Raw genomic sequence first — 15,107 nt, forward strand, 5'->3', positions numbered from 1 at the left:
CACCCTGCTTTAGGAAGTCCAGGGGCTTGGCCATCACACTCACCTGGGCATCTCTCTGGGCGAGGGACATGTCCACATTTGTGCTTTCATCACGGTTTCCCTGAAAGGAAGCAGGTGTATGATCAAGCCCACTCCTTCCCCATTTCTTTTCCCTTTCCTCATTGCTGGGATCCCATCTCTTTGACTTCCATGGCTTGGGGGCCCCGAGCCCTGTCATGGGAAAAGTACCTGAGAGAGAGAGATGAGGAGCCGCTGGAAGTGCCCTGATGTGTCACTTCGAATGGCCTCTTCCAGGCTCTTTTTGAATTCTGAAAGGGAGAAGCAAGGAAGGTCCACCCTGTAGCGCTGTTTATGGAGCTGCCCATTGCAAAACACTACCAACAGTGGGTAGTGGGGAGAAGAAGGCTGGAGGTCTCAGCTCGGGCTCGAGAGACCAAATAGCCCACATGGCCCTCCAGGGATATACGAGCCTGCGACCTCCAGGCTGACCTGGGCTCTAGTCAGCCTTGGCCCAAACCACATCCAGGTTTCCCCTGGCGCTCCCTTACTTTAGTCATTTGCACCATGTATAAACAGAAGGAAGGGCTGGGTCTTGGGTCAAAGCCCAGTGTGTTGGGGGTGGCAGAAGATAGGTTGATAAGAAGGCCAGGAAGGAGTAAGAGGCCCTAGGAGAGAGTGAGGCCATAGCCCCGAGAGCACAGGGATCTGCAGAGGGCAGAGGGCAGAGGGAGTGGCGTCACCTGCTTTGTAGGCTCTGTTTAATTCTCGGATGTGCTCATTGCTGCGGGAAGCGAGGATCTCAATCAGGCAGGCTTCATCAGTGCCAGCCCCCTGCAGGGGCAGAGAATACAACCAACCATGCGCTTGTTACAGCAGCCTCACCAGCACCCGGGAAGGAGAGTGGGGGCCATGCTGCTGCCCGGACCCCAGGGCCAAACCCTAGCAACAGAGGCCCCTGACACACAGACATACCCTCCGGCTACTCCCAGGCTTAAGGGAGTCAGCTCCTCTCCACAGCCCGGGCAAGCACACTGACAGTGGCAGTGGTGATGAGTAGGGTTCACACAAAGGGCACTCCCATGGATCAGAAAACTGAGCATCAGAGAGGGATACTGGCTGGTCCAAGGCCACACAGTAAATGGTTGGGTTACACACAGGCCTGCGGGACCGTACTGCCTGCCCTCGCCCACGGGGTGCACACAGAGCTTCGTGACTGCGCTGCCTGCCCTTGCCCGCAGGGTGCACACAGAGCTTCGGGACTGTGCTGCCTGCCCTCACCCACGGGGTGCACACAGAGCTTCGGGACTGTACTGCCTGCCCTTGCCCGTGGGGTGCACACAGAGCTGTGCGACTGCACAGAATGGACAGGATCCGCCCCTCAGTCAAAACCCACAGGACTGGAGGAAACAGTGAGCCCAAGTTGGGCCCGTCAGAACCTGTCCCTGTTTGGAGACCCTGCTGGTTTCTTCTGGAGCTGGGTCTCATAGGTACGTGGAGAGTGGTCGACAGGCACCCCCCGCCAACCCCACATGAAGCAGCCATGGCAGGAGAAGCACAGAAACTGACAGAAGAGCAGGCGCTCAGGAGAGGCAGAGACTAGAGAGACGTCTGGCCTGGCCCTCTCCATGCCAGGCGCTTGGCTTTACCCATATAACTGATTCTCCACCTTTGTTCTTCTTAAACCGAAGTGTGTTTCTGTCATTTGCTAGTAACAGAGTCCTAAAGAATGGGAACGATACCAACCATGGCCTCCTACCCCTCTTCTTACCACAGACTTGCCACCTTCAAACCCTAGCTCCACCATTTCTTTAAGATGAAGAGAGACCAGATAGAGAGAGACCTAAGGCTCCCTGATGATGATGGGTGCATCACTTGCCTCTTGGGGAAATCACAGGGAATTCCCTTTTCTACAGCATGTGGATTCTAACCCAGGAAGGCCTGGGAGCCATACTAATAACAGCACCTAATGAGTGGGCTAGAACACAGCACACTGTCCAGGCCTCCTTCTGGGCTGTGTGTCCACATGCATGAATGCATGAAAACACACACACACACACGCACACACACACACACACACGTACACACCTTGATGGCTTCCTTTATCTCATATACGTCAAAGAGGACTGGGGTCTTCATCAGAGCCAAGATTGTCTTCTCAAAGTTTCCTGACAGTTCAGATTTCAGATCTTTGATCAAATCCTGATTGGATATTCAAACAAACAAACAAACAAACAAACAAAGTCTATTTTAAAAATCCACAGGAGGTGACTACTAAGAGCCATATCCCAGATACGAGGAGCAGTGGCACGGACATCCCCCAGGGGCCCGAGAGAAAAGCCTGCTCTCAGGCCTGCCCCAAACCTCCCGAATCAGAGACCACATTTTACCAAGATGCCCAGGGGATTGGTGACACATTGAAGTGTGAGAAGCACTGGGCTAGAACATGAATCTAATCAATATTTACCCAGTTTTTACCTTTTTAAGATTCAAAACCCCAGAAGTTCAAAATGCGCTCATACATGCCCCTCGTACTTGGGCAGTGCTCACAGCCTTTCCCTGCAAAGCTCTTACATCAGCTAAACCCCCCAGGGTGGTCATAAAGAGGGCAGGGGAAGGAAAATGATGTGGCCACAACCTTAGTGAGATGTGGCAGAGCAAGGGCTAGAACTCAGGGCTATATGTCTGGAGCCTCTCAGCAAATCTTGGCACCCTGTGGCATCCTTCACCTCCCAACGATGTCACCCGCTGGGTGGGCAGAAGGAAATGCCCTCCTGCTCCTTACTGTCCATTTGGGAGACCCGGGCCCACCCAAGGAAAAGCAGGGGTGAGCAGGGCTGTGCTGAGCTCAGGACACGCCTCGCTGTCCCGCGCCCCCACCCCGCAGCTCACCTTGCCGTAAGCTGTCTTGAAGGAAAGGAGGATCTGCTGCCGCTGCTTGTTGGAGCGACTCCCCAGGCAGTCAATGATGGCCTGCTCATCAGTCCCTGGAGGAAGAGGCAGCAGGGGTGGGTCGGGTAGGGGTCATGAGATGCTCTGCAGCTGAGACTTCCCTGGCCTGGGTGCCTCAACTGTTCTGGGCATGCCAGCCGCAATCCCACATCCATCCTCTCTTTTATTACCACTGGGGCCAGGTCTGCGTCCCCCAGCTACCCTAGCCCACAGAGCCACTGTGAAACTGCCTGGGGAATAGGGGGCAGGGGGTAGGATTTGAGCCACCCAGGGTCTCTTACCAAAGCCTTTCATGGCCTTCCGCAGGACCTCGGCATCTCGCAGGGGGTCAAAGCCAGGAGCATCAGCGATGGTGCCTCGGCTTCCAAACTACTCGGACAAACAGTCACAGGTAAGATGATATGCATGCCACCTTCCCCGATTCAAGACTGCTCCACCCCTAGACTCTGGGAACAGCCCTTTCTCTAAGAGTTGGAGTATCTAAAGGAACCCACAGTCAACAACGCAGAGGACTCTACGCCAAGTCTGCCTAACTTGACTGTTATCTGGCCTTGTGTTCTAGTACTGAAGCTTTTCCCTGGCTCCAGTGGCTGGGAGCCCACCTATAGCTGAAACCTGACGCTGTAAATCTGCCCAGTGCCCAGGTCCTCCAGGGCTGGGGCTCAGGCTCCTGATGAAGGGCAGGCCTCAGGAGCAGGGGCTATGGCCTCTCTCATAGATGACTGGTCTCCACAGCACGTGAGCACACGTGGGTACTCCTAACTGGGCTGGCTAGCCCATGTGGACCCTCCAGCGGATGCAGGTATTCAGACTCCACAATTGTGCATGGCAGCCTGACGACCTCTGGATCTAGCACTGGTTCCCTGGCACTGTTCTCTAGACTAGCACCTGCCGGACTTCCTCCAGACCCTGACAGCTGCACAACCCAGCAAATTTGAACTCTCCAGGTTATACTGTCTCCCAGTGGATTGTCTTCCTAGGAGCTGGTACAAACTGGTTATGACACAATTATGGGGGCAGCTCAGGGAAAAGATAAGGGAGGGAGGCTGGAGGATGGCACAGGGGTGGGGGAACGTGTGGGTATGGAAGGGAAGGAGGAAAGGAGACCCTCTGTCTAAAAATAGTCATCAAGCACATACCACTACCCCTGTGCTGGCTGGTTGGGCCATATAACCATGACAACGAATTCTAGGCTCTGCAAACATGAACTGTTCTCCAAAATGAGCCAAGATCAACCCTGGAGGAACTGCCAACATTTTCCCTATCCAAAGGGAATTTTAAGAATCCTCCAAAACCTGTCTGTAGGGGGTGCATATCAAGGGGACTGAAGACGCTATTGGGCACAAAGCCTTAAGACAGGTGGCCTGGGCAGTTCTTACAAAACACACAGCCCAGGCAGTGAATGACACAGAGGAATAAGGAGTACTCGCCAGGAGCGTTCTGACCCAACTCGCAGGTGGAGCGTCTCATCACACTGGGAGAAACAGGGCACCTCCCTTGGGCCTTAAGCAACACAACCCAGAGGTGGGGAGTCTGCAAGAAGGTGCCGCTCTTTGTTTTTCTGTTTCTCGTTGTTGTTGTTGTTTGTTTGTTTGTTTTTTTGAGACGGAGTCTGGCTCTGTCGCCCAGGCTGGAGTGCGGTGGCCGGATCTCAGCTCACTGCAAGCTCCGCCTCCCGGGTTTACGCCATTCTCCTGCCTCCGCCTCCCAAGTAGCTGGGACTACAGGCGCCCGCCTCGTCGCCCGGCTAGTTTTTTTGTATTCTTTAGTAGAGACGGGGTTTCACCGTATTAGCCAGGGTGGTCTCGATCTCCTGACCTTGTGATCCGCCCATCTCGGCCTCCCAAAGTGCTGGGATTACAGGCTTGAGCCACCGCACCCGGCCTGTTTGTTTGTTTTAAAGACAGGGTCTTATTCTGTTGCCTAGGCTGGAGTGCAGTGGCATGATCCCGGCTCACTGCAACCTCTGTCTCCTGGGCTCAGATGATTCTCCCACCTCAGCCTCCTGAGTAGCTGGGCCTACAGGCACACACCACCATGCCTAGCTAATTTTTTTCTATTTTTAGTAGAGACAGGGTTTCACCATTTTGCCCAGATTGGTCTTGAACTCCTGGGCTCAAGCGATCTGCCCACCTCAACTTCCCAAAGTGCTGGGATGACAGGCATGAGCCACTGTACCCGGCCGACACTCTTTGTTAAAACAAGAAGTTGCAGCTGGAGGCCTGCGCCTTTCCATGTCTCCCCATCTACTGGGCCATGTGTCTCCAGTCTTTGGGGCCCAGGAGGCAACAATTATGGGGGCAGCTCAGGGAAAAGATAAGGGAGGGAGGCTAGAGGATGGCACAGGGGTGGGGGAACGTGTGGGTATGGAAGGGAAGGAGGAAAGGAGACCCTTTCAGAGGAGGCAGTGGGCTGACACTCACCTGGGTTGGGGGCACAGCGGGGGTGACGGTCCCAGACCCTGGGTATCCTGGGTAGCTCGGCACTGGCTGCTGCTGCTGCCCAGGGAGTGGCACTGGAGGCTGACCGGGGTAGGTCACTGGTGGTTGCCCAGGGTAGGCCCCTGGGGGCTGCTGTCCAGGGGGTGGCATGGGCTGGCCTGGCACAGGGGCCCCTGGGTATGGCGGATATGAGGGCATCCCGGAGGATGGGTTTCCTCCTGGGGGTGGATACATCCCATAGGGAGGAACAGGCTGCTGGGCAGAGGGGGGCTGCCCGAACCCCCCAGGGGGCACTGGTGGGTAGCCAGCCCCAGGGGCCCCAGGGTACAGGTTGGGCATGTTGGCTCCTCCAAACGTTCCAGACATGTTGGCTGCCTGCAAGGACACAAAGCAGAGCATGAGGCCAACGGGCCCCATTGCACTCTGTCCCTCCACGCTTTTTCATATCTAAGCCACGTCGGTCCTCACAGCGTCTCCACTTGTGGAACATGAAGTACCGTTATACCTATTTCACAGACCACAGAATGAGTTTACTTGCTCAAAGCTACACAGCAGTAAACAGTGCGGCTGGATGCAAACCAGAGATCCTCACCCCCTTCTGCAGGGGAAATGCCTTCCCTCTCCACATGGCTGCTCCTCCCATCCCAGACCACCTGGGTGAAGGTTAAGAGCTCACTGCCCAAGAAGGCATGTGGGTCCCATACTCAGGGTTGGGGGCACCCCCATCACATCAGCCTGCTACCCACAGATACCTCTGGCAGGCATGTTCAGGTGAATCTGCACTCACCAGGAATAAAAGCCTAAATCCTTAGGATTAATAGCCTTCTACACCCTGCAAGAGGTGGACCCCCAGACTTCATTTCTCATCTCATCCCCTCACCTTTCCACTTTAGCCACACTGGCCTCTCCTCCCTGTCCCCAAGCACCTCAGGCCCCCTGGCACCTCAGGGCACTGGCATTCCCTAGACATTCCATACAGCACTTCCTTCCCCTGCTGTAGGTCTTTGCTCACACATCCTCTTTTCAGCCAGACCCACCTTACTGCCAACTTAAAATCATTATCCCTCCATCACCCCACCCCCACTCCTGACCCCTTTACCCTGCTCATCTTGTTCCCATGGCACCTACGCTTCCAATAACATCACACTGTTGACTTAAGTTACTGCTTGTCTTTTCCCCATAGATGATAAATGCAGCACGGCTGAGATTTTTGTTTATTTTATTCACATATCCCCAGTGCCTAGAACTGGGCTTGGCACAAATTAGGGTGTGTACTGGTTGCATAATTTCCTCTAAGCAAACGTTTGTTTTCAAATCATAAAATGTATTACTTTAAAAGCAAAACAACAAATTTAAAAAGTAGCATATCTGCCCAAGACACCTGCCACACACCCACCCAGGCCTAACCACAAGAGCCCTCCATATGTACACACACGCACACACAGGTACATGGATGTGGATACTCATATATAGCACGTGCATGCACACTCATGCACATACCCTCACCACCCTCCCGACCCTAACCCCGCAGGGCTAAAAGGGACCTGTGAGATCATCTGGTCCCCCCGCTCATTTTACAGATGGGAAAAGTGAGACCCAGACAGGGGCAGAGAGCAGGTGGCAGAAGCCTGATGAAAACCCTGTTCTGAGGTACAGCTCAATATACTACACACCACAGCAACACACACATAGACAATTCTGGAGCCCCAGAGGCCAGCAGCTTTGATTCCTCTGGCCACGCAGGTGTGGCCCCGGGGCCGCCTCAGCAGGAAGGCTGGACTCACCATTCCCGAGAGGTAGTCCTGGTTGAACTGTCCCGCATAGCTGGCCACGTTATCCAGCCCAATGGGAGGCATGCTGGGCGGAGGAGGGTAGGCAGCACCTCCCCAGGGACCACCACCTGAAAACAACATCAAGCCATTTAGCCCCTACCAGTCCCCCCACCACACGGGGAAAGGCAGAGATGCGAGCTCCCAGGTGGTCAGGAAGGGAGGCCCAGTAGAGCCTCGAGCCTCGGGACACCACAGACCACATGAAAACACCAGGGGGAAAGTTTCCCCCTAGTCCACTGGCAGAGGAGGGGACACCTTCCCCTCTTCCCAGGGAGGAAGGTGGAGTTCCCCCAATCACTCCCAAGACCCTCTGTGGGGTATTAAGGAGGTTGGGAAAGCCCAGTCAGGCTCTGCCCTTCCGAGTACACCATCATGGAGCGGGAGGACAGACAAAGACAGACTGCTGTGGGACACCACGCTGAGCCCATGTCAGAGGTGACCATAGGGAGCTCTGAGATTTCAGTAATGTGAAGGCATAGGCGGGAGGGGCTTTGGCTGTTGGCTATTACAAGTCTGTAAAAGGCAGGGAGAAGCAGGATAAGAGGCTGGAGGCAGACGGGGCTGGGTCATGGCAAACACAGACACCAGTCCACAAACAGGTGAAAAGCCCACTCTGAAACCAGCAGGACCGGTACGTGCCCTGGGGCAAGGCTTTCACCCTCCTTAGGCTTGTTTCCTCAGCTGAGTTAACGCCTGCAGGGCGCTGGGTGCCCGATGGGCGTTCGACGTCACCATGGGGCCTCTGGCCTGTTAGATGCTTTCCTGTCCATGGCAGCTTCGGGTCGGCTCTTCATCTCCAGGGCTCCAGATCCTCCAGGAAGAACCTTCCCTAAATCTCCTGCCGCCTTCTCTGTTGCTACTCAGAGGCTGTTCAGCTGTGCTAGCAAAGGTGGCAGTGGCAGGATTTCTACTACAGAGAGGGAACCGAGGCCAGTGCCAGCCAACCTGGGATGGGCTTGTTCAGAGGGCAGTGGCCCAGTTCAGCCCCTAATGTGCTCTGGGACAGCAGCTGAGCCACCTCTCGGTCTGAGTTTGTTCTTCACCTGCTGAATGGGAGGGAAGGTAAATGGCCTGCAGGTCAGTGGTGCTCAAACCACAGGACCTCAGCTCCAGAGAAATGAATGATGCCTGGGGGTCCCCTGGGGCGAGGGGCAGCAGCTTAGGCACCCTCAGGATGACCAGCCTTGGAATGGCCCTTTTCTCCCCTTGGTCCCATGAGCCCTCATATTTCCTTTCCCATAGTGGGGACCAAATCTCATTTGAGGACCCAAAGGGGCCAGGGCCAGAGAAGATGACTTCTCCATGTGACTACCCACAGCTCCTGCAGAAAACAGGGAATGAGTGACCTTTGACCCTTAGCATCTGCCTCCACTTCCTCTCTTGGCAAGGGGGATCTTGTTGCTGCAAACCCATACACGTTGAGCAGAGGGTAGGAGAGGTGGCAAAGGGCAACCATCACCTAGGAATGCTTTGGAGGGCACCACATCAGAGGCTCTGCCTGCCTATCTCATCAGTATCCAGGACCACCTAATGAGGGAGAAATCCTTGAAGCAATTTTGCAGAGAAGAAAACTGAGTCTCAAAGTGACAGCATTTGCCTACTGTTACTAGAGAGTAAGGCAAGACACCCAGCCCTAGGCCTGGGCCAGGGCTTTCTGGAGCCAGTTTCAAACCCAGGCCTCCCATGGCCTCAGCCTCAATGCTCTTCTCCAGCCCCTGCCCCTGCTGGCTGTCCCTCTGCTCCTGTTGTCCTCTCCTCCCCTGCTGGGCTGTGCTGTGAAGGGAGGAGGGGAGGGAGGAAACTACTGTTCTCCCCTCTCCACTCCCAGCCACTGTACAGAGGCAGCATTCACTCTCCTCCCCACCCCAGACCCTCTTACCTGGTGCAGCTGGTGGGTAGCCGCCTGGGGGTGGGGGATAGCCAGGGTAACTCATGGTTAGATCTGGAAGAGAAGAGGAAAGCACATTCAGGCTCTGTCCGGGAGCCCCTGCTGGCCTGTGGGAGCCAGCTTCTTAAGAGGGCAGCTACCTCCACAACTGGGACCCTGCAGGAGAAGCTGCTGTATCTGCCCTGCTTGTCGCAGCCCAGTTCACTGCCTCCTGCTGGCGCCTCCAGCTAGAAACAGTACCCACCAGCATGCTGCCTGACTTCTGGGCCAGGGCCACACCCCTGGCCCCACCCACAGTGACAGGATTCACTGCCCACCAGGCTGTTCCCTTGAAAGTCCCTCTCACTGAAGCTTTGCTCCTGCCTCTGCTGGCAAGGGTGCAGTGTGCCTCTGGGTCTGTTCTCCCACCTCAGAGCTAGAGACGCACTGCCTCATTCTCGGGGCTCCAAGTCTGTCTATTTGTCTTCCTGTGTCCTTGTTGCCATCCCTCCAGCAACAGGAGAAGTCAGAGGCCCCCTGTCTCTCTTCATTCTCCAACCTCTGGTTTATCAGGCAAGGGGACCTGGTAAGGTATGGAATCATCGTTCCTAGAAGCAAAAAGGGCCCTCAGAAGGTTCATCTGATGCAGGGTGAAGAACCAGGGCAAATGAGGCAGCACCACCCTGTTTCTGCAGCAGAGGCTGCTAAGAGAAATAAGTGATTTGCAGATCTGTCAGTAAGGGAAGAAGAGAGGCCTGGACAGGTGCGAGGTGAGACACCTGCTCTCATGAAGTGCCTCTGAACATGGATCCCCTGGCAATGTCCCATTCCAGTTAAATTGCAAGGAGGGACACCAGCCACATTGTGCAACCTGCCTGCTCTTGCTAATAGCAGCTCCTGCTGCAGTTTGCAGAGACACCCAGTGGCAGGCAGGCATGTGAGGAAACCTGCAGCCTCCCTCAACAATCACACCTGCTCGTCTCAGGTACGTGGTTTCTTTTTACACTCCGGGTCTCACGCTGCAATGCATATCAGAATCACCTGATAGGATTGTTAAAACACATTGCTGGGCTCCACCACCAAGAGTTTCTGAGACAGTAGAACCAGTTTTTGCATTTTGAACAAGTTCCCAGATGATGTTACTGGTCCAGGGAACCCACTTAGAAGACCACTGTTTTGGCCATGCTATCCAACTAAGAGTCTAGTTGCCCTTCATATCTATCTTGAAGAACTGGGCATGTTGGGTTTTGTTTGTTTGAGACAGGGTCTTGCTCTGTTACCCAGGCTGGAGTGCACTGGCACAATCATGGCTCACTGCAGCCTTGACCTCCTGGGCTCAGGTAATCCTCCCGCCTCAGCCTCCTAAAGACATGTGCCACCATACCCAGCTAATTTTTTTTTTTTTTTTTTTTTTGAGAGTCTTACTATGTTGCCCAGGCTGGTATATGCTGGGCAACAGCAAAAATTTTTTAAATTTTATTATTTTTTGAGTATTTTAATTTTATTATTATTATTATTTTTGAGGCGGAGTCTTGCTGTCACCCAGGCTGGACTGCAGTGGCACGATCTCGGCTCACTGCAAGCTCTGCAAGCTCCGCCTCCTGGGTTCACACCATTCTCCGGCCTCAGCCTCCAGAGTAGCTGGGACTATAGGTGCCCGCCACCATGCCCGGCTAATTTTTTGTATTTAGTAGAGATGGGGTTTCACTGTGTTAGCCAGGATAGTCTTTATCTCCTGACCTTGTGATCCGCCGGCCTCAGCCTCCCAAAGTGCTGGGATTACAGGTGTGAGCCACTGTGCCCAGCCTATGCTGTTCTTTTTAAGTTTTTATTATTTATTTTTTTTGAGACAGGGTCTCACTCTGTAACCCAGGCTGAGTGCAATGGCGTGATCTCGGCTCACTGCAACCTCTGCCTCCTGGGTTTGATTCCCCTGCCTCAGCCTCCCAAGCAGCTGGGATTACAGGTACCCGCCACCACACCTGGCTAATTTTTGTATTTTTAGTAGAGACAGGGTTTCACCATGTTGGCCAGGCTGGTCTAGAACTCCTGACCTCAAGTGATCTGCCCGCCTCGGCTTCCCAAATTATTAAGATTACAGGCATGAGCCATCACATCTGGCCTATTTTTATTTTTTAGACAGGGTCTCGCTCTATCACCCAGGCTGGAGTACAGTGGTGCGATCTCAGCTCACTGTAACCTCCGCCTCCTGGGATCAAGGCTTGTGCCTCAGCCTCCAAAGGAGGGCGCAACTATCTCGGCTAATTTTTGTATTTTTAGTAGAGATGGAGTTTCGCCATGTTGGCCAGGCTGGTCTGAACTCCTGGACTCAAGTGATCTGCCTGCCTCGGCCTCCCAGATTGCTGGGATTACAGGCATGAGCCACCGTGCCTGGCCTACATGCTGTTTTTAAGGAAGCTAAAGAACTTCCTTAAGGTATCACCGGTCCCCATAGGGTGGGTCTGGTTTTCAGCCCTATAGGTGTAGTCATTTGTTTGGGTCAGTGGGTCCAGGGGTGATTGTAGACAAAGCCCTATGGCTATGGAGAGAGCTGGAATTGGCTCCCTGTAGTGTGGACCAAGGACCTACTCCTTGCACAGCTTTTGGTCTCTCTGAGCCCCTAAGCACGTGGTGGGTGAGGTCCCCAGTGGCATCACCTTCAGAGAGGGTGTGACTCATGTCCCTGAGGCTGGGTGGGCTGTCAGTACAAAGCCCTCCCTGTCCCGGCCCCAACTTGATCCTTCATGCCCAGACTCTGCCAAACCCTCCAACTTCACTGGTGAGGAGGTAACCTGGGGGATGTAAATGACCAGTGGGCCAGGAACCTTCTAATAAGAGGAACTGCCCCACAGGTGAGCAGGAAGAGCCGGGATGGTGTCTCTGTCACGTTCCTCTCTGGAGACACCACTAGGCAGGACCTTTGAGCATCAAAAACACTCTCCACTCCTGGCCTCCTCTCAGAGAAATGAAGCCAAAAGCTCCATCCACAGCCAGGCCAGGGAAAAAACCCAAGAAACAAAAGTTGGATACCACCCTGTTCCTTACACCAAGTAAATTCCAGCCAGGCCAGAGAATGCAATGAAAGAAGTAGCCCCAAGAACCAAAGGCAGAAAATAAAATTTCAGCATAAGAGACAAACTAGAAAAAAAAAAAAAAAAAAGATGAGAAAAAAACTTAGGAAAAAGTTTTATTAATATAATAAGAAAAAGATCAACAACCACTAGAGAAACTGTCAAATGATGTGAACAGATCTGGTAGTTACAGAAAAGGAGCTGAAGATGTTTACCTTCACCACTGTGCTGAGGAAATCACCAATTAAAAATACACAGATGTCAGCCAGGCACAGTGGCTCACGCCTGTAATCCCAGCACTTTGGGAGGCTGAGGTGGGTGGATCACCTGAGGTCTGGAGTTTGAGACCAGCCTGGCCATGGTGAAACCCTGTCTCTACTAACAATATAAAAATTAGCCGGCATGGTGGCAGGTGCCTGTAATACTCGGGAGGCTGAGGCAGCAGAATGGCTGGAACCTGGGAGGCGGAGGTTGCAGGGAACCAAGATTACGCCACTGCACTCCAGCCTGGGCGACAGAGCGAGAGACTCTGTCTCCAAACTAAATAAATAAATAAAACACAGAGATGTCAAAATTTTAAATTTAAAATGACACACCTTTGACTCAGCAACTCTACTTCTGTAAGTGACTTTCCTAGACACACACCTGTGTGAAATGTCATACAGACATGAATTTTACTACAGCCTTATCTGCAACAACTCCTACACCTCCACCAATGAGGCTGGTTAAATAAACCACAAGAGATCCAACAATGGATACTCTGTAGCTATTTCTGGAATTAGCCAGCTCTGTACATGGAAAGATGAAAAGACCACCATTATTAATCAAGGTGCAGTACTGTATACGTACTAAGCTAATAAAAAACCCAGAAACATACTAACTAAGTGGTTCCTGTGTGTATACGTGCACGGACCTCCTTGGAATGACACACAAGAAAGGAGCTAACACTAGCTGCCTCTCGAGAGGAAAGTTGGGGCTAGAAAATGAGGCTTCCGGTTTAGATCTGTTTCCCGTGCCTTTCTGCCACACACATGTATTGCCCATTAAAAAACTTCTAAAAAGGCCCAATTCAGGTGCGGATTTCTAAGCTCACTTGAGGCTAGCCTTTTGGCCCCCAAAGTCCTGGCTGGTCTTCCTAGACTAAAAGAACACACACAGGGTCCATTCAGTTCCAGGCAGCCTTGGTAACCCTGGAGGGCCTGCAGGCCAGCCTTGATGGCACTCGTGGAGTTCATTCCTGGGGTGGCTTTTAAGGGATTTCCCAGCAGGAGTCAAAATCTGCCTCCTGGCTAGGAGCTCTGCCCCGCACAGCCCCACAGAGCAGGTCAACTCCACTGTGAGCTGTGGTCCTGAAACCCTGGGTCTTCCCCTCTCCCCAAAATATACCTCTAGTCTCTAATCCTCCCTTCTTAGAAGTAATAGCCTCATTTTTCCCTCTCCCATTCTCTGCCTGAAACAGTTTCAAGTCTGCTCCCCACTCTTTTTCTTTTTCTTGAGACAGAGTCTCACTGTGTCACCCAGGCTGCAGTGCAGCCACGCGATCTCAGCTCACTGCGACCTCCACCTCCTGGGTTCAAGCAATTCTCCTGCCGCAGCCTCCCAAGTAGCTGGGACTACAGGTACCTGCCACCATGCCAGGCCAGGCTGATTTTTGTATTTTTAGTAGAGACAGGGTTTCACCATGTTGGCCAGGCTGGTCTCGAACTCCCAACCTCAGATGATCCACCCGCCTCAGCCTCCCAAAGCTCTGAGATTACAGGCGTGAGCCACCATGCCTGGCCTGACCCCACTCTTATCTTTCTCTTTTGGTTCTTTTCAGAACCAAAGGCCCCAGGTATGGTCTGAAGAGTGCAGGGCAGGACCTTCCTCTCCATCCGGTGGATGGTACTCCCTACCTCCCTGCACTGGTACATGTGGGTTTTCCAGGCCACAGAGACCTTATGTGGGCTCCTGTGAAATTTCTCCCTTGGATTCTGCCCATTGCTCCAGTCTGCTGAGACCTTCTGGGATTCTGCTCAACATCAAACATCTTCCCCCTCTCTCTCAGCTTTGTTTTACATCCACGGACACAATAGACATGGCATTTGTGTTCTGCCAAGTAACCACGATGTAAGGACCAATGAGGGACACTATAGAACTGTCATACTCAGAACTCCCCAGTTCAACATCAAACACCAGGCACCATGTGGGTGCAGACATTTAACCAGCTCTCCCCCAACTCACTGCCACCACCCAGTACACATTTCTCCACGTGCCCAAGTGAGGGTTCTAGCACATCCACTCTGAAGAAAGCCTGTTTATCTGCCTAATTACCCCCAGAAGAAAAATAAACGCAGCCCAATAGCCAGGGGTGACCTTCAGGTGGACACAGACTCCCAGTGCCGACCAATCTCCCCCGCAGCTATCCATGTTCCAGGAGGCTAGAGGCTGCAGGATCAGCACACTCTCTCTGACTCACAGAAGCAGCATTCTTCTCCTTTTCTTTGAAAATTAAGAAATCTGCTCACGGTCCGGTCTTCTGGTAACTTTGACCTCTGCATTTTTTCAAAAAAGGCCACCACAAGGGACTGTCCTTGGAGGAGTCATTCCTGGCATCCCAGGGCTGCCAAATCTGGGCTCAGCAGGACTTCTAAGGCCCTCATGTCCCCCTCTCTAGCCTGTTCAACCCCCACTCTCTAGGAGAGAGGCAACACAGTGAGCTATAATCCAGCAGATCTGCTCTCTCTCTGGCATCCATGAGAATCATACCTTCCGCCCTGACCAATGCTTCTCTCCTCCTTCTTTCCTTGCATGGGGCAAGTGACATGCTTCAACTGCTTGTGCAATTCTGATGGCTGGGGCATGTCCCCCACTCTATGCCTGCTTCTGACCACAGCCCTTTGACACGGGGACTCAATGGAGAGGGCCTCCTGCACACAGCAGGCAGCCCGCCTCCTTAGGGATTGGT

At 53.2% G+C, this 15,107-nt stretch overlaps 2 protein-coding genes across 9 annotated transcripts in view; one reads left to right on the forward strand and one right to left on the reverse strand.

Moving 5' to 3' along the window:
* Positions 1–15,107, forward strand: part of PRXL2A (peroxiredoxin like 2A) — a 339,130-nt gene that overhangs the window by 241,343 nt on the left and 82,680 nt on the right. The window lies entirely within an intron of this gene.
* The window catches only part of ANXA11 (annexin A11), a 47,264-nt gene that overhangs the window by 8,170 nt on the left and 23,987 nt on the right, over positions 1–15,107 (reverse strand). For 6 of the 7 annotated variants that reach the window (XM_033208931.1, XM_033208932.1, XM_033208927.1 and 3 more), the window contains exons 2-10: positions 9,102–9,164; positions 7,175–7,290; positions 5,373–5,765; positions 3,231–3,318; positions 2,890–2,984; positions 2,086–2,199; positions 741–831; positions 229–308; positions 44–100 (exon numbers count right to left, since the gene is read on the reverse strand). In XM_033208931.1, the coding sequence (XP_033064822.1) occupies positions 44–100; positions 229–308; positions 741–831; positions 2,086–2,199; positions 2,890–2,984; positions 3,231–3,318; positions 5,373–5,765; positions 7,175–7,290; positions 9,102–9,156 (1,089 nt within the window). In that variant the 5' untranslated portion in view covers positions 9,157–9,164. Of the gene's footprint in view, positions 1–43; positions 101–228; positions 309–740; positions 832–2,085; positions 2,200–2,889; positions 2,985–3,230; positions 3,319–5,372; positions 5,766–7,174; positions 7,291–9,101; positions 9,165–9,518; positions 9,557–15,107 lie in introns of those variants that run through there. The other variant, XM_033208928.1, reaches the window with a different exon arrangement.

Source organism: Trachypithecus francoisi, unplaced genomic scaffold, assembly GCF_009764315.1.
Source record: "Trachypithecus francoisi isolate TF-2019V2 unplaced genomic scaffold, Tfra_2.0 Lachesis_group9, whole genome shotgun sequence".
Taxonomy (NCBI): domain Eukaryota; kingdom Metazoa; phylum Chordata; class Mammalia; order Primates; family Cercopithecidae; genus Trachypithecus; species Trachypithecus francoisi.